General features: G+C 40.3%; 1 protein-coding gene across 2 annotated transcripts; it reads right to left on the bottom strand.

Annotated features, from left to right (window-relative positions):
- Positions 1-344: 344 nt before the first annotated feature.
- On the bottom strand, positions 345-19618 carry arhgef15b (Rho guanine nucleotide exchange factor 15b). 2 transcript variants are annotated; one of them, XM_042512594.1, is made up of 16 exons: positions 19333-19618; positions 13414-13938; positions 9550-10554; positions 9382-9436; positions 8197-8264; positions 7797-8095; positions 7178-7338; positions 6790-6942; positions 6477-6606; positions 5843-5917; positions 4511-4603; positions 4256-4410; positions 2859-3029; positions 2469-2554; positions 2126-2230; positions 345-1642 (listed from the first exon to the last, which is right to left on the bottom strand). In XM_042512594.1, the coding sequence occupies exons 2-16, from the start codon at positions 13835-13837 to the stop codon at positions 1473-1475; spliced, it is 3150 nt and encodes a 1049-aa protein (XP_042368528.1). In that variant the 5' UTR covers positions 13838-13938; positions 19333-19618; the 3' UTR covers positions 345-1472. The 2 variants fall into 2 exon arrangements, with proteins under 2 accessions (XP_042368528.1, XP_042368529.1); XM_042512595.1 differs by having other exon boundaries at positions 9382-9433.
- Positions 19619-20756: the final 1138 nt, after the last annotated feature.

Genomic DNA, 20756 nt, shown 5'->3' with positions numbered 1-20756 from the left:
ATAACCCATCAAATCTTTGTTGGTCATTGAAAAGCAAATACCTGCACCCACAGCATGTAGACTGCTGGACAGAGCCATGAGCTGTTTGGAGGCCAGTAAAAAGGTAAAAAAAAAAAAAAAACATGCATATTTTGATGAAAAACATCAGTAAGCATCATGTTTGTTTTTTTTTTTGTTTTTTTTTTAGCCATTTGAAATCCTGGAAAACTGGCTTGACTTGTTTCAAAAACATGGGAAGAACTTCAGAAGAAATGATCTACAAATTAGGAGGAAAATGGTAAAAAGCACACAGAAATGACCTGAAAATTAGCAACAAAAACAAAAAAAAAAATATATTTTCCAGCCCCAGAATTATCATTATAATAATTGTGTAAAATAATTTAACTATATTATTATGAAATAGTGTACAGTTCTTCAGACGTTTCTACCTATTTTTAGTCAGAAATAATTCAGTAAAATAATTGTATAAATCTCCTCATTTCTAGCAATTTGCACGACATTTCTTGTCCAGTTGCTTTGCCTTATCAAAGTAACCAAACCCATCAAATCAATCTACTCAGGGTACAAAGGTTTAAATACTTGTGAAAGGCATCTAAATGCAGAACAAGAAAAGTGCCGTCGATCCAGGTTGCAAAGGGTTAATCTGGTGACAGGATCTTTCTGTCAAAGCTGAAACAACAAAGACATGATAGCTCATAGTGTGATTTGCCGTATCGCCTCATTGACAGAACTGAAACCAAAATGCAGCTCCTCGAATGCTGTCACTGACTCATGACTTTTCCCTCTTTTGGATTTTTTAAATTAGATTTCTTTAAATGTTTCTCTTGTGATGAGACACATTTCTGTTGATTTTCAGGAAAGGGTTCTTTTACGAGATTGTTTCACCATAAAAACATGTCATATCTTGTAATCTTGGCCACCTCAGTGACACTGGATAGGTTGTTGTAGGTTGTTGCATGGCAGCAATGAAGGGATCAAACTTGTTTGTGCATGTGACAAATATGACAGAGGCGTTCACAGGAACACGCAACCTTTTCTGTCTGGCAGTTCTGACATGTGTACAATCTGGTCCAGCAGTGGTTAGAATGATTGGCATGTTAAGTGTGCAGTTTCAGTTTGTGCAGAGGAGACGTAAACGCGGGGCTAAGAAGAGCTCTACAACTGTGGCATGCTGTCTGTTTTTGAATGCATGCATGCACATTCACATCGTTTCTGTCAGTGCCAGTCATAAATGCTCTACCTCGAGCTCCCAGCTGTGAGTGCACACTCCGTACTCCAGTAGGATAAATAAGGAGATGATTGCATGTTTGTTCTGATGCCTCATGATCGTCACCTTCTCCTTTTATTTTTCATTTCCTGCTTGATAGAAAGTGACACTTCAGCTAATAAACTCCATGAATAGTCTTTGTACAGAGTTCACTTCTGTAGTCTTTTAAAAACGATTTAATGTAAACATCCTTGATTCGGCGATCCTAATGAACGGTGTTGGCCTTGCTGTTGGCGACCATGCTGGCAGCCTGCATGACTCTGTAGCGCTCTCTGAGGTTTCGCCGCCGCACGTGCTCGTTGGTGATCTCTATGACGTTTCCTACGGGGAACCAGCCCTTCTGACCGTCAGACAGGCGGATGCCTTCATAAAAGCCTAAGAGGAAGGAGAAGTGGGAGGAGAGGAGGGGCGGAGGGAGAACAAACGGGACGATTGGAGGTTTCTGTATCGTTCATGCAAAAAAGTCAAAACAAATCAATAAACTGCTAAGGTGAGAGGGTTGAGGATTGAGGCAGTTATGAGGACAGGGGTGTTTAAACAAGCAGAGTCAAAGGATGGGGCATAATGATACAGAGTCATTTCAGCGCTGTTCCACATTTGAAACCTGCTTAGATCCAAAGACAGTGAGAAAGCCAAATATAGACGGAGTGGGAAAATGAATTTGTCAGATTCAGATCACTTTTGAGTAGTTTCGGTTGCGGATTTGTGTTCTGAAAAAGGGGAAATGTTTACGGTGCGTGTATTTGATCATCCTTTCTGACCTTTTTTTTTTTACATTTAACTTCCAGTTTGTCTCTGTGACAGTCTGATAAATGAACAAGAAAAAACTTTGGTCCGGGTTCCCCTCTGTGTTCTTACCCTCATTGGTTTTGCGGATGACGTTGATGATCTCAGTGGGATCCAGGGTGAGCTCGTCTGCCTGCTGGGCGATGTACTGCTCCACGCACTGCACCTGAGGACAATCTGAGACACATACAACCATAAAAACTTTAGATAAGGGCTGGGCAATAAGGCCTATTAATAATATTGCCTTACTTTCAGGCTATATCGCAATATTTTGAAATCTCCTCTAAACTACATTTTTAAAAAAGCCATGACACATTGAATATTATCAGTATATCTCCCACCCCTACTTTGAGTATGAAACATATGACAACCACAAAGTGAAGTTTTATTTTGAGTGCATCGTGTGCGTCCTCACCCCAGTCCTCATAAATCACTTCATCATCGTCTCTGTCAGGGTTGGCGGGGTTCGGGAAAGCTGCCATCCACCTGTGCATGTCTGACCTGTTGACAGAAACACTTAGTTTATGTAAAAAGAATAAAATAGGGTCTCATATTGGGGACATTCATCAAAATGTTCTGAAAACATTTCACACTTGGCCTGTGAAGCCTTGTTGAATGTTTCATCTTTTTTGTTGCAGCGCAAAATTAGAAAAATCACTCAAAATCGTGGATCGAGAATGCCTAAATCATATGTAAAGCCCCTTTGTTGATATTTTTATGTGATTATCCTGTAGCGTTTGTATCTTATTGTCCATGTAGACTACACAGATAGATTTACTGCTCTTTGATTCTTAGAGATACTCACTGGGAGGGAGCTTTGAACAGCCTCTCCATCATGCGTCCCTGGTGGTTTTCCAGCAGAGTGAGGTTGAAGCAGTGCTCGTACGGGCCGCCGCTGCTGCCCCCGCTTTCATCTATTGGCTGCACCTGCACCAGAGAGCGATGGGCGTGGTCGAGTACCACAAAACGCTCCGCACTGTCCGAGAAGAAAGAGGGTGAGTTGTTTTGTACAGTATAACATGCATTTTCTATGCTGTTGTTTCATCTGCTCTTTATGTGGCAACAACGGCAATTTTTGAAATCTGCTCATCTCTTCCCCTTAGTTTTCTTCAAACGCTACTTCCTGCCACATTTGAGGAAGTTTGGAGTCGTTTCACTTGTGATGATACACTGTTGATGAGTCACAATTGCTTTTGTGGTCAGTGGTCACATTTTCCATGGTTTCAGTGGCATTATGACAGCTTGTAAAAAGAGGCAGGTGGAGAGATTTTCTTAGTATAGCTTCCAAGGGGACAGGCTGCACTCTCACTTACACAGTCAAAATGTGAGGCATAGATGAATCTATAGACCAGTATCACCCTCTCGTAACTTTTAAAGCCATTATTGTCAACAAGGATCATAATAAACCAGAATTTATGATCGTGAATGTAAAATACAACGCACATATCCTGAGGCAACCTCAGCTTACTTAAATTACAGTGGTATTTTGTTTACTTCTACTTTACTGGCAGTTGTGTAGTTGTTGACCGTTGGGTGCACTGTTGATTCAGCTCTGCCTCATAAATTATAAGCAAAAATGCTTAATTCTGCATGGCACAGTGTATTGGGGCTGATGGTTGACACACATTGTTTTATGTAGGTCATCATGATGTGTTTGGCACAACTTGACTCCGGCAGAAATCATAGAGAAATTTGGCTGAAATGTATCAAGGTCCACAGATAAAGACACATTATGAGAAATTCAGCCCTCAAATTAATTAAGACCAATTCCGACCAATATTTTCAAGCAATTTCATTGTGGCAGACAAATTCCCAATGTCTGAATAAAACTCTTGAGAGTTTCACCTTGGTTGGTGTAAGGTGGTCGTAAAACATCGCCCGTCTGTCTCAGTCAGTTTTTTTCTCGTCTTGTCTGACAAAGTCAAACATGCTTAATATATTCCTTCGTTTTTAGTCTTGGCTCAATACTGTAACTCAATAAAGGGAACAAAACAGAGGTTGGTTGCAAGTTGGGGTGACCAAATCAATAAGTAAAATTTGGACACAAATACAGTTTATCTTCATGACTTAAATTGATGCCTGACAAGAATACTGTCGGCACATGACTCTTTGTATCTTGTGTTTTTTTGCAGACATGAATTGTTAATGTCATATTTCTTTAAGGGAGTTTGGTGTAATATTTTCCTCCAGGAGCAGCCTCACCCTTTCTTGGCTGCGATGATGAGCAGGTCGTTGAAGAGGAAGAGATAGACAGGGGTGAACTTTGCCCTCATGTTGAAGAGAGTTCCTCCTTTGGACATTTCCTGCAGCTCTCCCTTCTTTTCCAGGAACCGCGTCTGGGAGATGATGGGGATGGCCTGGAGAAGACACGAGCAAAGGTAAGAACATTTAGCTCTTTCTTCGAAATCAATGTGCAGGAAGCTCAAGCGTGCATTTATCGTTTGTGTTTGAGTTTACCTTGAGCTTGTCAAACTCCAGCGTTTGAGAAACATGGATCAGCTCTTCCATCTGTCTCATTTTCCCCACTTGAGTGTTGCACTCATCAATGATCTGTGTGTGATTATGAGAGAAGAAAAAAAGTTCACACCTGGGGTTGCAACAGTTTGAGTTTTTCATGGTATGATAACTGTCTCAGAAAACATCACAGTTTCACGGTATCACAGAATTATTATCAGTCAGAATGACCCTTAAAGGAATGAAAACTGAAGGGTTAGTTTTGGTTTGATAAATGATTTATATCTATAATTAAAACCTGAAACTGCTTTATTTTAATTGAAGTATTATAAAATGTCTCCCTTTTGAAAATAACTAAAATAAATGCGTTTTTAAAAACTAGCGTAAACAAGCAAATGTACACGGTACAGTAATCATCATATCACGGTTTACCTTAAAACTAGTATAATGCTGCAACCCTATTTACGTCCACTAAAAGTGCTGTTTTTTTCGTGACTGACAGGCTCAGACTGATGTTCTAAGTGTCTGACAACATATGAAAAAGATTCCTAAAGTGAGACATTTTTGTGAAATAAGGATCCTCTTTGTTTATACAGAAACAGTCCCGAAATCACCATCACCACTTTCACAATTAATAAAAAAAATAAAACGCTAAATTAGACAGCATATTTTCACATTTAACTGGGCGAATTAAGGGTTTATTACAACCAAACCAGAGTTGGTGATTGTTAGAACATTGGAAAGACAAACCAAGATGATTATTGGGAGTTTTGTTTCTGTTGATTAAGTGTTTTCCGATGATAAAATTACTGTTTTTTTAAATGGAGTCTGGTTGAAGTGGCAATGGTGATTTTGTAACTGTTCCTAGTTAAAAAGGGTTAAAGGATCTTACTCTCTAACTAATGTTCTGTCTCTGTAGGGATCCTTCTTATAATGTTGTTTGACGCTTGGAAAAAAAAAAGCCCTTTCAGTGGATGTAAATTGCAGATACATTGCTGCCTGTTTCGCTGCCGCCGGCAGATAGCAGATTATTTTTCTCTCCAAACTTACAAACCTCACATTCCCTTCAGCTGTCAGTAAAACTGGCTTCATGACATTGGGAGTATCAGGTTAGTTCCTTTGACAAATGTCTCCCTATTTGAGAAAACTCTGTCTCACACTGCCTTTGTCCTCAGTGACACGTATGACTCACTGTCACTGCAGAGCTCACTCAATAGGAAATCCTTCACTCAGACAATGGCTGACGTCAAATATCCAGAGGCATGCGAAGCACTCGGGAGTCAAATGATATGGATTTGAAGGCAGAAAAGAGGGTGAAGAGTGAGAGGCGTTTACCTTCGACACCGAAGCCAAAGCCTTGGACGCCGTGTGCTCCTCATTCGTCTTCTCCTTTGTTCGCTTCAGGATGTTCTGAAACGACAAACAACCACTTGCTATTTCTGCTATGGACAAACTGCATCGGCAGGATGCATTTTTTCCATCTACATGCAAACAAGGTTGTGAAGTTGAGACAAGGTGTGTTTGCTCATAGGTCAACAGGCAGTGACGGGGGAGTGGGGACGATTATTACATACATTCTGCAAAGCCACACACCGTGACAAACACACTATGCCTTTCAACGGCTTGAGGCGGGAAAAGAGAAGGGTCAATTCTACCAAATGTACTGTGGCGATCCATTCAGACACTTAATTGAAAGGTGGCAAAGGCTAACTGCACTGTTGTCACATACCCGTGACATAACTATGACACAGATCTCCTGAACTTTTTTCCTCTCAGGGGCAGAAAAACACCTGCAGTCTGACTCAAAACCACAATCTGATTAGTGATTTTTTTAACCTACAAAAATCAAATACAGTGTGCAGGAATGACTCTTTCACTGATGCCGTTTTCCAACATTAGTATATACACATGATTTGTGTATAAATATGTTCCTGCAAGATTTAAGAAGTGTTCCTGCAGTGTTTCTCACCTCAATGAGCATTTTGATGCGTGTTATTCGCTGGAAGGGCAGCAGCAAGAAGGACATAAAGGGCAGCCGCTGGCACTGAGGCGACTCTTGTAGGCGAGTGATTACAGCAGCAAACTGCGCGTTGTTCTTCCTGTAGACGCACATAAATGCACACATAAACACCTGCATGCAGCTGTAAGATTCGTTAGAGGGAGGATGAAAATTAATTGAACAACATATGACAGTAGACACGTTTATTTCGCAGGTTTTTTTTCCAAATTCCCAGAAATCTGATATTAGTAGAAAAAAATGACAATTTTAGAGAATTCCTCACAGGAGCGAAGTGTAGGTCTTCTCCTGGTAGATCTGGTTGCGGACGTAGTCGATGTAGGCAGGAAAGTTGTGCTGGGCGTGGTAGTGGATAATGTCACAGATGTCAGGGAAGACCAGGTCCTTGAATATGCGGTCCTCCAGGTCCTTCAAAAACCTGCAGGCAAACAACAAAGAGTTTATCAAAATCATATCCGCTTTTTGAATTATGAAGACAAAGACTCAAAATACTTTCATTGACCATCGCCTAGCCTCAGTTCAGGAAATGACTCATGACATCTTTTCCTTCCTTATCTCTTGGTATCTTTGTCCCGAGTGACCTTGTGGTAGTTCATGTCATAAATCACCTATTTCCCTTTTCTTTTATCTCCCTTCATCCTGCCATCTCTCACCTCTCGCTGACCTCGCGGACCCTCAGGATGTTGGAGAAGAGGGTTTTCTTGTCTCTGATGATTATCGTCTCCTCCAGCTCACGGCTGTCCAGGAAGTGTTCGGTCAGAACTCGCAGGGAACGAAGGTAAGAGGCCTCAGATGTCAAAACCTCGAACATACTCTGGCCGGGAAAAAAACATCATCTTCAAGCTTAAAACACTAATGTGATGAAACCCATTTTAAACAGAAATATGCAAAGAATCAAGAAAAATCAGGTTCTCTTTGTTGATGTTTTTCCCCTTGTTGGTTTATCAAAAAATGCACCATCATTTAAAATATTCCTTGTAAATGCGTCGCATGTCTATCACTTACTGCGCTTAAAATGATTCTTTTTTTCTGTTGGAAACTCCTGCTTGATGTGGTAAAGTCAGAGCAGTGACTGTAAAAGCTTTCATGAGCTGGGAATGGAGTGAATCGATATTATATTACAGCAGTGAGTGATGCAGTGAGGCAGAGCGGACCTTAATTTATATAAAAATATCACATTATTACTTTAAGATGTGATTTAAAACTTGATCCTGCATCTCCTCGCATCATTGACGTCTCCTCAGTACGTTAGCTTCTTCCTTCTCTCCTCACCTCCTGGTACTTGCACTGCTCAGGGGTGAGCTGCTCCAGCACCCCTCCCTCCCGAACAGCCGGGAGATCCTGCCACAGGGTGCTTTGGCCCGGCGTGGGCACAGGGCTGCCCCTGGGTGCTCCATTTCCAGTCATAGTCCCAGTCGCAGTAGCAGTCCCAGTCCCAGTTCCAGGCCCAGAGCGACGGGCTGTCCAGTCCATGGCGTAGTCCACACTGGTTTTGCTGATGTTGCGACAAACTGTTTGTCGTCGGATCTCCTTGGTGATGACAGTGGCACGGTACGTCTGGTACAGAGGCTCTGAGGGGAAGAGTAGATCCCAGTACATAATGGTGTACAAACTGTGTTTTAGTATTCTGACTCATATTTGTATTTGAATGTTTTTAAGGTGTCGGCCTTACCATCCTGCAGCCGGGACTCCCAGCTGAACGACGTCTCCCTCCTGAGGGAGCCGCTCCTGACTGGACGCCTGAAACAGGAAGCATGGAAACAGAAGAACCAGGTTGGTATGAAAGTAAACCATTCAACAAGTGTGAATGACAGTTAGTTATTCTTTCAAACACAAAAGAACACCAGTGTTGACTTGGAGAAAGCCGGTGAGGTTCTTTATTTTTCTTATTGTCAACAAATCCCACGAAAAGCCCAAAACCAACAAGGTGTTAGTCAGCTTCTGAATACCATCCAGCTTCTGTCCACGGTCTGCTGCTGCCAGCTCCAAGTACATTTGTTCCTATTAAAGAATTCAAGATATACTTCGCAGGATTTTCCTAAAAAACAAAGTATAAACTCGTACAGAAGAAATTCATCTCAATCATCAATTATGTCCCACTAGAAGTGTGTGGCGACGCATTTTCTGCAGAGACTCTGCCTTGTGCCTGTATTTTCTTATGTTCTGTGTATGTTTATGGGCATGTACCTGCTCAGCGCACAGGTGAGGTCGGGGCTTTATAGAAAGATAGCAGCTAGGTGCGAGACTATAAGCAGCAGGCATCAAAGACACACAGTACCGAAAAACACAAATATAGCGAGTGAATCTTTTACTTGTTTCTGTGTCTCAGAGGAAAAACGTTTCGTCAGGCTTTGCCTACGCAAGCAATACTTTATCTCACTACTTGCTATTATCTTGTCGTTTCGCAGGATTTTTAGTCAAATGTAAAATATCGCAAGCCTTATCGTAACCAACGGTTAACCCTTTGAAATTTGAGCAAAGTGGCTTTATTTCTCTCAAAAACATGGGAAGAGGGCAATCAGCAATGGCAGAAGAAATTACCCCAAAAATGAGCTTGAAATTACCTGAAATTAAGGGAAATAACCAAGAGAACGTACTTAAAAATTCTAAGAAATTTGTAACATAATTTTAAATTTGTAACCATGATATATTTTCCCCAGCTTTTTAAAAATAATCCACTAATTTCTTGTAATTTGTGAAACGTTTATTACCAAAGTGCTCACTGCCTTTTTTCCATGTTTTTGAAAGAAATCTCACCTGTTTGTTCAGGGTTCAAAGGTTTAAATATTTGTGAAGCAGCACAGGAAGGCGATGTCGCCTCAGGTTTGAAAGGGTTAAAATGAGGGGGCTAACTCACGGTTCTTCCGCTGTGTCCTCTTTCTCTCCTTCATTCCCTCCATTTTCCTCTCCTTCTAAAAACACAAGTAAATGCCATCATCGCTTTTGGTTACACAGAAAATTAACACCTTGTGAATCATTCATGTCTCATCTCGGACAAAGATAATCATGTTTGTTTGGTGCAAACCTTTTTTCTGTGTGAGGGATTGCAGTGAGGCACTGCTGAGCCTCCTGGGGTCTGTTTTTGGCGGTGGAGGTGGTGGTCTGTGAGGGCTCAGTGGGGGTGGAGTGATAGCCCGCTGGGGGCTCAGCCCGCTGCTAGTGGAGCCGCTGGGGGACGAGGGCCGCAGGTTGCGCCACTCCTCCAGTGTGGGCTGTGGGAGAGGAATGCCGGCTCGGTGCACCGGCGTGAGGCTGCGGCCATCATGACCCACGGGCATCCTCGGCGGGATGGCAGGCGGCACTTCGTCTGGGCTCGAGATGGGTTCTACGTTCATCTGGAACTCAGATGTGGGGTCTGAGGAGCTGTAAGATAGCTTAGACCGGCGGGCTGGCTTGCGTACTTTGATTAAAGGAATATCCAGTTCCTTACACACAGGTGTGGTCTTTTTAGGAGTGGGGTTGACCACTGGAAGGGTGGCCTCGTAAATATTTTCCTCTTCGTTTTGGGTGGATATGTGGAGGATTTGTGGTGACTGAGAGCGTTTTGGGGGAACAGGGGGAGATTGAGAGCGGGTGACAGCGAGTGAGGTGAGAACAGAGTGAGGGCCAGGGTCCGAACGTCTCCTGTGACCATCAGCGATCAAAATATCCAAACACTGGTGGAACTTTGCTTTTTCTTGTTTTAATACTTCACTCTCATCAACCACAGACGTCCTCTCCACCTCATCCCCTGGCTCGCTGTCCCCTTCCCCTCCTCTAACTACCACCTCAACCTCCTCCCAATCCTCGTCATCATCCTCCCTCCGCTCTTCCTCATCTGTGTCATCCTCGTCTCCGCCTCCTCCCTCCCTCTCCCCACCGTCATCCGCATCCACAGGCACCCATATCAGTTTCATGCCAGGCCACTGGAGGTGGCACACACAGCTGCAGCTCGGGTCGCAGCATGGACTGAGGGGTGTGAGTGGGCTGTGCTCCGCCTCCGCTTCACCTCCTCCAATCAGAGGAATCTCCACCTCTTTACCATCCGGCTCTGCATCAAAAAGAAATGACACAAATAACAAAAATCTGAAAGTCCTTCCTAACGCTACTACGGAAGGAATATATAGATGCTTATTTTCCCTCCTGGCTGAAGGACAGGTTTCCTGTCCACGTCTTTCCTACATGTGCATCCACAGATGGGGCAGCTCACTTTCATTAGAGCTTTTCTTTTTTCCAGCCTCACATGAGACACGCTGGACTGTCTAGTCAGCACTTCATCGCTGCAAATACAGCACGTCTGCAAGTGGTGTTCAAATATTCATGGAAAGTTTGGAGCGTTGCATAGGGAGGAAAAAATCCAATATTGACAAAAGGAAATGGAAGAGGTGGAAGAAAGAGAAAGGACAGAGAGGATAAAGGTTAAATGGGTCAGAGAGTGAAGATATAAAAGAAACAGTCAGCAAAAATAGCGATGTGAATAGTCATTTTTTTAGTCGTCAAATTCAGTTTTCTTTAAAAAACAAAAGAGAAGTCTTTTTGAAAAATATCCTTAAATATAGATGAAAAGAGGATTAAGCTTCTTATACTTTCATTCTTCCGGTTAACTGCATTATTTAAATAAAAGTCCATGATACTTTTATTCTCTTGCTAATAAAACAGTTGCATTAAGCTTAATTCCATCTCCATAAATGCTAAAAAATCACCAGTACGGCAGAAAAAACTATTTTATCACTGGATTGACAGCTGAAGTTATTTTTCAGGCACAAATGCAAAATATTCTCTGAGTCTAGGGTCTCAAAGACTTTTTTTAAATTACAATTTTCATATATATATTTGTGTCTTAAGAACAAATAAATCAATGCTGACAATAATTGTTTTTTGAGTACCAGAAAAAGGAAAAAAAAAGGATTTTGAAGCCGATATCGATCAACAGGGCTCTCACACATTTTATGGACAAAATTTCAATAACTTTTCAATAGTCTATAATAAAAAATAAGTAAATAAAATCCCCCACTTGCTGGGTGTTTTTCCAAACACTTTAGATTCAAACTCTTTTCTAACATGTTTTTTAAAAAATGACGAAACATAGCTGATGGTAACTAAAACCTTGTCACACATTGACACATATTGGAGCTACGTTACATAGACGAAAACAGAAAATATATTTGCTATTATGTTACATTTCATAGAAGGTTTTCCACAGAAGATTACTGAAACGATTTCACAACAAAATAACATAGTTTTCCCCAAACTTTTAATGACTTTAACTAATTCCATGACTTTTCCAAGCCTGGAAAATTTGATTGTGAAATTCCAAGACTTTTCCAGGTTTTCCATGACCCTGGGAACAGTGGATCAATACTGATGATATGTGAATACGTTTCCACAGAATCTGACGTCCTTAAAGGCCTCTTGTTGCTTACAGGGAACCAAAACAAAGAAGTGAAAGCTCAATATGTGTAATCAGGGAGGAAACACACAAATCTCTATTTAATCAGGCAGCCAATAAAATATTCTTAGCGTCCTCTTATGCTGAGTCAGCACGGACGTCCCTGTCTCAATGAGCTACGGATCAAAATGGAAATAAAGTTCTAATGAGCTTCAATTTACAACCTTCCAATCACCAACTGGAGCTTAAGGAGATAACACATAAATGCTTGTGCATGATCTTTTTTTTTACTGTAAGTAGGCACAGTCAGTGTAACTTCCTGCTTTCACATTACTCAGGGGCACACACACATAATCTCTCTCTTGCAGGCACACTAACACACACACACACACTAACACATTAACACACACACACACACACACACAGACATGATCGACTGACTGACAGAACCTGTTTATGGCTGTTAGTTCAGATTAGCCAGCGGCACCACACCTGTCTGACACACACACACACACACACACACACACACACGTAAAAACCCTGTGCGTGCACATGCACACTTTGGCACCAACTAACAAATGTCCAATCATGCGAAATTCTGTTTGTTTTTCGCTTTTATCAATGAGATGAACCTTTGATGTAGAAGTACACTCAGACTCTCTGGGCCCAGCTTTACCTGCACTGCAGGTTATGTGACACTAACAGAGGATACAGGAAGTAAAATATGGTTTATAGTATCATCTGATCTCAGTCCTGCAGACTAACATCCTCAATAAGGAGTTTTAATTGTTGCCAGCTCTGAATGGCAGCCAAAGATATAAGTCTGACTTATTTTAATTTCATTTTCAAGAAATCACGTGACACAGCTTCCTGATTTTTACCATATTTAGTTTAAGTGGTGACAAGTCCAAACGTTTTTATTTTTTTCCAGTACTACCAGTGTTTTTCTGTGCATATTTTTAAGATTTGTCATGATTTAATGAATACCTAAACTTCACCTTTAAATCATGCAGTGGTACCCAAATAATTACAGTGTATATGTGGCAGTAGCTCACAACAGGGGTGAGGTGGTTGGGCTGGATGACGACAACAGCAAACTTTCAGTTTTTTTTTTTTTCTTTTTAATGTGTGTTTGTGTGTGTTTTGCGGGCCCGTGATTGCAGCACAGGCGGAGCTCTTCATGAATTCTTTTCTCAGCAGCAGTTAGTGATTTGCAGGATGGATAATTGATCTCGATCCATCAGATCAGATCGATGACTGGGAGGAGCAGCTGCTGCGAGTGATTGCAAACTTTTAGACCCAGCAGAATGAACAGTTTAGTTTAACTTTAAATGCCCCGCACAATCTGCTGCTCCATCTGTGCCCAGAGTACACTCTGTACTTAAAGAGTGTGGTGCTAAAAATAACCAAATGTTATATATATTTCAGTGGCACTCCTAATGAATGGTCCAGCTTTAAAAATAGTAAATCATTTTATACAAAAACAGTACATATATATATATAAAGTAAAGCCCACTGTACCTGATCGACCTCCTGCCACACTGACGCTCTCCTCCGGCTCTCCTCCCTCTGTCTCTTTCTGCTTCTGTAGGATGCGGCTCCTCTTCACAGGCAGCGGAGGCGCCTTCTCTCCCCCTGCCCCGATCTGAAGCTGCAGACTGGCGCGACCTGGTTTTGGCTTTACCGTAGGTGGCCTTTTGGACCGTTTAATTGCTTTAGGTTCTGCAGTACCATTGGTGGATTGCTCTTTTGGTTCATTCGACTCCTTTTTGCTAAACTTGTTCACAATCCTCTTTACTTTCCCTCCAGGAAGGTTCGCACTGTTGCTTCTGTCTCCTAGAGGAGGGGAGGTTTGCGGTTTTGGAGGGATCTCCGGTCTTGGTTTGGCCTCAGGTTTGAGTGGTGAAGGCGACGGGGGCCGTTGGGATGCTTCCTGGACAGACATGGCTGCTGGCGTCTTCTCTTACAGTGCGTTTAACTCCCAGCCCTGACCGATCAGAGATCAGACTTGGACGGCAAAGGTCAGTGTGAACATGTCGTCATCACCTGATGAGTAAAAAGAGAGGGGAAAAAGTTTTAACAATTTTAATATTTTATCAAATGTAGTCTAGATTATTAAGGGCTTGTTACTAATTAGAGGGGAGGGGGTGGTGCAAAATGGGGGAGACACTTCAAATATTCTGTGCCCAGAGTGCTCTTTGTGCTCCAAGGATGTTGTATAATCAATAACCAAATGGTATATATATTTTATTAGCATTTCTAAAGAACAGTCCAGCTGAAAAAATATAAAATCCATGGCATCCAGGCATGTTTTCTTTAAAATTCTCCAAAATGACTCCATTTATGGACATACAAAATATGGTTGCTGATGGTGTAGGGAGGATCATGGGTTTTTCCCCAGTCATCAAAGAAGGCTCAAGGAAACATATTTGTAGCTCTGGGAAGGATCATGATGTAGAAAAACCCAAACAAGTCACACCGCCATCACCCTTCTACCCTTTGAGCAACTTTTATTTCATTGATGCCTTTTTTAGACAATAAAGAGCTAACAGGGAATAAGGTGAGTACGAGAAAAAGGTCAGACTTGAACTGGAAGTGTAGCGATAAGTGAGCAACTGAAAACCTCTTGGTCAGCGGTTCTCAACATTTTTGTGACTCCTAAAAAAGGGCACAACCCATTATAATCATAGTGATTTTCTGTTGCCGAAATAAACATTTACACAATGCAATAAACCCTGCAGAAGTCAGCATTTCCATTACAGTACAATCCTAAAGTCAGACTTTGATCTCTGTGCTCCAAATCCGCCACTGTAAAGCCTCACAGTAAAATGAACTTTGCACTGTAAGGAGCCAAATGATTGAGCAAGTACGTATTTCCACAAAGAAAACGAGATAATACTTAGAATCAGCTGAGTAACTGTGGCTGACAGGTTTGTTTGCAGCACCAGAGTGACGCAGTGGAGGGGAATCCAGCAATGACCAAAGAAAATTGATTTTTCCATCGTAACGTTCCCTGACATCTCTGTACAACTTCTCCAATTGTTATTTATTAATGACTTGCAGCTGAAAAGCATGATCATATTCATTTACTGCTTTATTGGCAGGGATGTGTCAGAGCAGAGATGCCGGTCCAAAACAAGGTTTCCATTTCAGAGACCATAACTGTCAGTAGCAAGAGTCAGCCGATGGAAACTATTCTGAAATGTTATTATTAATATTATTACAGCATGAACTTGTGTGTGAAAGCACACAGTGAAGCAACAAACACAATTCTTCTTTGGTTTGGCTGTTAATTCATGTCATACCTGTGTAGTAAAGCTGATACTTAAACAGCATCATATGATTCATGACACTCTGTTGTAATTCAATTAATAGTTAACCACTGTTTCAATAAAAATGTGCATTTATAATCACCCCACCCTGTCTGCTGGTGCTCTAACCGGTTGAATAGCTTCAAACTCGTGGTAATCTTTTACCTTCCAGATGGTCGACGGAAAAACTTTGAACACTCCTTTAATATTTCTGGTGCAACAACATTGTCTGAGGTCTTGACATAGTTTTGAAAATATGACCCTAAGTGTGTGCTGCTAGGCCTTAAACACAGAAAATCACATTTGGGAATCTAATGTGACAGATCTGTAAATGTTCACACACTAACACTTATGCCTGTTGTAAATCTGAACTGATTCAGCCTTTAAAATTCAAACATTGCAAATTTCCTTAAACAAAGCACTCTACTCATTCAAATGAAGCAGTCAAATGAGACTCTTCTTTCAGCTTTTAAGTATCTATAAAAAGAAACAAGATGACCATAAAGTTAAATTCTATTTCCATTCTGAGCAACCGAACGGCCACGCTGCAGATTCTTCCCAACCCGTGTTTTTGATGTGTGTGCAACAGCTGATGCAATACCAAACCAAACGGGAGTTACTCATCTTCTGAGTCATGCAGAAAACGGAGCAGTGAGCTCAGAGGGAGACGTTACTGCCCACGCTGCTTTGTCTGAATCTTTAATTTAAACATTTTGCATGCAGCTGCTTGCATTTAGTGTTGCACACACATCAGTGAAACGCAGTAACAAACAATTTTAATTGGTGCAACAATTATAGTTTTGGATTAATTAATAAATCATTTAGTCTGTGCATGTTTTAAAAAAATGACAGATGCCTGTCATAGAGACTTATAAGCAGCTGTTGAACTGCAGGTATTTATATTTTAGCCAAGTTAGCACCATCGTCCTACGGATGTCACTGTTGGTCAGTCTGTCCACAACTTCATATTTCAGTGCTTAATATCTCAATAACTATTCAGAAAAATGCAGATAAAATCACACAAATAATCAGACAGTTGATGACAGATATTTAACCCAAAGTGATTTTGATGATTGACACTCAGTGGTTGCACTTTCTCAGATATGATACTTGTCAGCTTTTCTTGGCTACATTTTGCAAACAAATTTAATATCTTTTTGGTTTTGGGCTCTTGGATGGAAAAACAAGACATTTACCACATCATCTTTGAGTCTGGGAAAATGTGAGGGGCTTTTTTAACCACAGATAAAGTGATAATTACAATTTTTGCCAGTTGCAGTCCTATTAAGCACTGCTTTGACGCATAAATGCAAGTGCCAGCGGTAAAAAGCTAACTGTGGGCTACAAACTAACTAAACCACCGTCAAATGACATGACAAGACTGTGAAGTCATGTTTGGCATGTTTGGCTTAGAAGTCTCATTTAGCAACTTGTTAGCAGCAGCCGTTTCAAGACATGTAAAGGCTTCAGCATTTACAAGTTGTTTATTTTATGTCATAGAACAAAACAGTAAAGTATCTTAAGCTTGTGTTAATCACAAAATTTATTTCAAGCATCTAACTAAAAACTCAATCAAAACACTGAAAAAATAGAATTGTTAACCAACTTAAAATAATTACTTCAATCGGTAACACATAAATGACAAAATAAATAAATAAATAAATAAATAAATTCAAATCAAGGTATCACGTTCATTAACCCAACTGTTCTGAAAAAAAAAAATTAGAAAACTTAATTTATTTATTACCAATTGAAGTAATTATTTAGGTTGGTTAACAATACTTTCACTGATTAGATTTCACTTTATTTGTTTCATGCTTTTAATTTGTGGCTTTCCACCTTCATATCTTCACAGGCTGTTGATGAGATCACTCATCTGCACTGTAAAAAGAAACTAATTGATTTAATTTTTAAAAAGCTAGTGACATTTTAAGTTGACTGAATTGAGGTAGCAACCTGCACACTAACTTTTTCAAGTTAAAAAAAATAGTTCCTTTTTTACAGCATAGGACTCATTCCTGCAACACTCTATTATTCCCCATAATGTAGCTGCATTTTGGGAATGTTGGAGTATGTATTTTTGTCTGGCATCCAAGCCTCTGCTGCATCAATTTGGACCTTTATATTTAAATCTGTCTTTTGCAAGTCACCCAAATATATGCAAAATCAATACCAAATCAGTGGAGTGCTCTTTTAATGGAGCATTCAGTGGGAGAGTTCAGTTGCTCTTTGAGAGATTAGAGACTGTTCATCTCATGTAAAGTGCCAGTGATTACATATGAAGTCGTGACCAGACCAGACAACACTTTCAAGAAATTAATCAAAAGTAGTGCCTAAAACCAGCAGGTAAACAAAAGCATCACAGACAGCAGTCTACATTTTTTGGCTCTTGGCTTGACAGTCTTTTCCACATAACTCACTAAAGTCAATAACGCACAGCCAGTAGCTGTTTGTTATTGAGAAAGAGCACCAGCTCGCCAGACCAGTTTTGAAGGGACGTGCATGCTGCATAGTCACTGAGCTTACAATAAAAAGACAGCGTTTCACGTTTCAGCCTGACGAGAAGTGTTTCTGGTCAGACAAACAGCCTTGCATTAAATCATTACAAAATGAAAGAGCAGGAATGCACAGCATGAAAACTTCAGAAGTTAATAAAAAAACAGTGCTTTTATAACCATGCACGATTAATCTTGGTTCATTTTCTAACACTCCTTTTCTCCTTCAGTGTCTTGAGTTTGTTTTATTATCTCAGACACCAGGAAACATGACATCATCAAAGCAATGTTTGTGTGTGTGTGTGTGTGTGTGTGTGTGTGTGTGTGTGTGTGTGTGTGTGTAATGTAGATCTTTCTAGGTTTCAGTTTTGGCCCTCTGGTTGTTATCATTGTCCACAGGGTGACATATAAACCTCAAATAGGAGGGTGTGTACACTTACAAAGCACTCAGTCTACACAGCGGGGATAACACATTCTAATTGTGTGTTAATGCACTCACAGACAAAGTGAGAGAGCAGACTTAAGGTTACAATTACCCCCAACTTTCTTTCAATCAGCCCCCCACTAGACTTCATTTCTCTTTTGTCTCCTTTTGCTCTATTGACCTGGTTATTTCAATAGCCACATCCTCCAGTCTGCTGGACCCTGCACACAGCCATGCTGGGTCAGTGGGCCAGTCATTCATTCCAGTAAGTGTATTTGTTCGGCTAAATCCAATAAAAATCAGATATGGTGTGATCTTTTAAATCAGACCAGCTTGAGAACAATCCTTAAGTGCTTAAAGGGGGTGTCCATTAACACAATGCACTGTGTGTGTGTGTGTGTGTGTGTGTGTGTGTGTGTGTGTTTGTGTGTGTGTTTGTGTGTGTGTACAGTATGCCATCTGCTCTGGACACTAATGGGTCAGTGTGTATACTAAATTGGTTAGGGGGGCTTTAAAGAGAGCTACCATTACAATACATGTGATGTGTATGGAAGCTCCACGCTGGACAGGAAGAGGGGACGGAAAAGGTGTGTCAGAAAGGAAAACACACACTGAGACACACACACACACAAGCGATGGGAATACAGGAAAGAGAAATAAGCACTGATTTATTTATATAGTTGGTACTAGAATAAACCAACCATAGATATGCAAATGTAGACATAATGTTTTGGTCTTTATAATATTGTGATATGGGGAAAATAACACATCTAAAGCTGCCGACAGTGGTCTAGACTATTGTATATACCCAATATAAGAATTCATAAAGACGAATTAAGTGTCAAGGGCAGGTCATTCATAATATGTCTAAATGAAAGTTTGCCAATAACAGTCTTCATTATATCCCTAAAATCGCCTAAAATGAGGCGTAGTCTTGCGCTGTTACCTACCTACATTCACAAAATGGGAAAATATCTCTAGATATTCAAACACAATATGGGATTTTTTTTGTAATATCACAAGGTTTACAATAGTTATTTTTCAGTATGACAACATCAGTATGATCATCTTAACCCTCGGGGAAGTATTACAATGGTTTCTCAAGGGAACAGGTGCTTCCAGACTCTATCGTCAACCAAACCGCACCTGCTAAACTGCCAATAATGTACTACTGTCAGTGAAAACATGAATTATATAAGATAAAACTCACCGATCTTAATCAGACATGTCTGACTCTTTCTCCTCAGTTATTCGGCTCTAGTGTTGGCAGTCCAACATGGTTAGTTTTGGCAAGAAAACCCGCTTTATGTTAAAAATCTGGTCCGGGGCGCCGGTTACGTTAGTGTAATGCTATTTTAAACTTAACTCGGTAGTTAGATATGCTGTTAAGAAAAAATATCCACAACGAAAAAGCGACCCGGCTCAGTTCCTTATTGTTTCTCTGTTAGGCTTGTTGTCTGAGTCCATCATCCCCCTGTTGTTGTCTCCTTTGTTACCAGCAGCATGTATGAGAGGAGAGGACGGGAGGCAGGAGTGCAGCAACCCCCCCGAGGGCTCCAACCGCCGTGTCGCCCACAGTGATGTCTACAGGATCCGGTAAGAGATTTCAAAATAAACGTCAAATAAATAAGAAACCTCTTGAGATTAAAAATCTCTTCTACAGAATTTCACCAAAGCACTTAAAGGCATGCTCAGTTTTGATCTGCCCTTGCAATTTTTTCACACTTTTTTGCAGGACGTGCTGATATTCAAGCAAAGTGCCCTAATAAATATATTGATTTATTAATTGGTATTTCAATATCTGCCTGCATAAAAGGCATTGGCTACCTTCTGAACTCCCCACAAAACAAAAGTGGATAGATATAAAATATATTGACATTATAGAAAAAACTGACTTTTCTCTTCACCTTCATAAAAGTGTGACTGTGTGAAATACGTGAGACCTTTACTGCCAGATATAATGGAAGTATTGGATAAATTACCATATTATGTCGTTTTATTCTGACATCTATTATTTTCTCAAGCCTTTGCTGACATATTTTACTAAGCTTTTATGTGTACACTTTATCTCTCCCAAATTGTTAAAAGTTCTTAGATTTTGGAAAATCTGAATAACAGGGGAAATTAAACTCTGTCTATCTTAATGTGTATACTTTTACAAAAACTGCTGTCCAAAAAACAGAACTGTTTTTTCTGTCAGAACAAAAATAAACAATTGACTGTGTTACTCAATAACAAACAATATAAAACACACAAACATAAATTAAATTGCAAATAAAGACAAAAAGCATGTTACAGTTACTATAAATTTTATCATATTAACTTTATTAAACTCACAAAGAACATTAACTCAGCAATTATTTCATACAGTCAAACTGTTGGTTTTACATGATTTTAAAACTGTTAAACAGTTGTGTATATTAGCCATTAATAAGTGGGTTGCATGATGAGGACTGAATGTACCCCAGGTTATATATGACTTGACAAACATTAGTAAATGGAAGCCTGTGTTATTGTTTTTAGCATTAGTTTGACATATTTTATTTTATGTTTTATGCATTTTATAATGGGAAATTTTTGGTTGGGTTGACGTTCTTATTTTGAAAGTCAATGTCACAGTTCTGGCACTTCCTG

Source organism: Plectropomus leopardus, chromosome 23 (assembly GCF_008729295.1).
Source record: "Plectropomus leopardus isolate mb chromosome 23, YSFRI_Pleo_2.0, whole genome shotgun sequence".
In the NCBI taxonomy this organism is placed as follows: domain Eukaryota; kingdom Metazoa; phylum Chordata; class Actinopteri; order Perciformes; family Serranidae; genus Plectropomus; species Plectropomus leopardus.
The sequence above is the reverse complement of the archived record's forward strand: the minus strand, read 5'-3'. Positions and strand labels throughout refer to the sequence as shown.

Excerpts from the sequence above, each read along its gene's own strand:
- arhgef15b (XM_042512594.1), bottom strand. The coding sequence starts at position 13,837 with ATGTCTGTCCAGGAAGCATCCCAACGGCCCCCGTCGCCTTCACCACTC. Across the intron at positions 10,555-13,413 it reads TGTGGCAGGAGGTCGATCAG|AGCCGGATGGTAAAGAGGTG; the intron begins GTACAGTGGGCT and ends TTTTTGATGCAG. Across the intron at positions 9,437-9,549 it reads ATCCCTCACACAGAAAAAAG|AAGGAGAGGAAAATGGAGGG; the intron begins GTTTGCACCAAA and ends TTGTGTTTTTAG.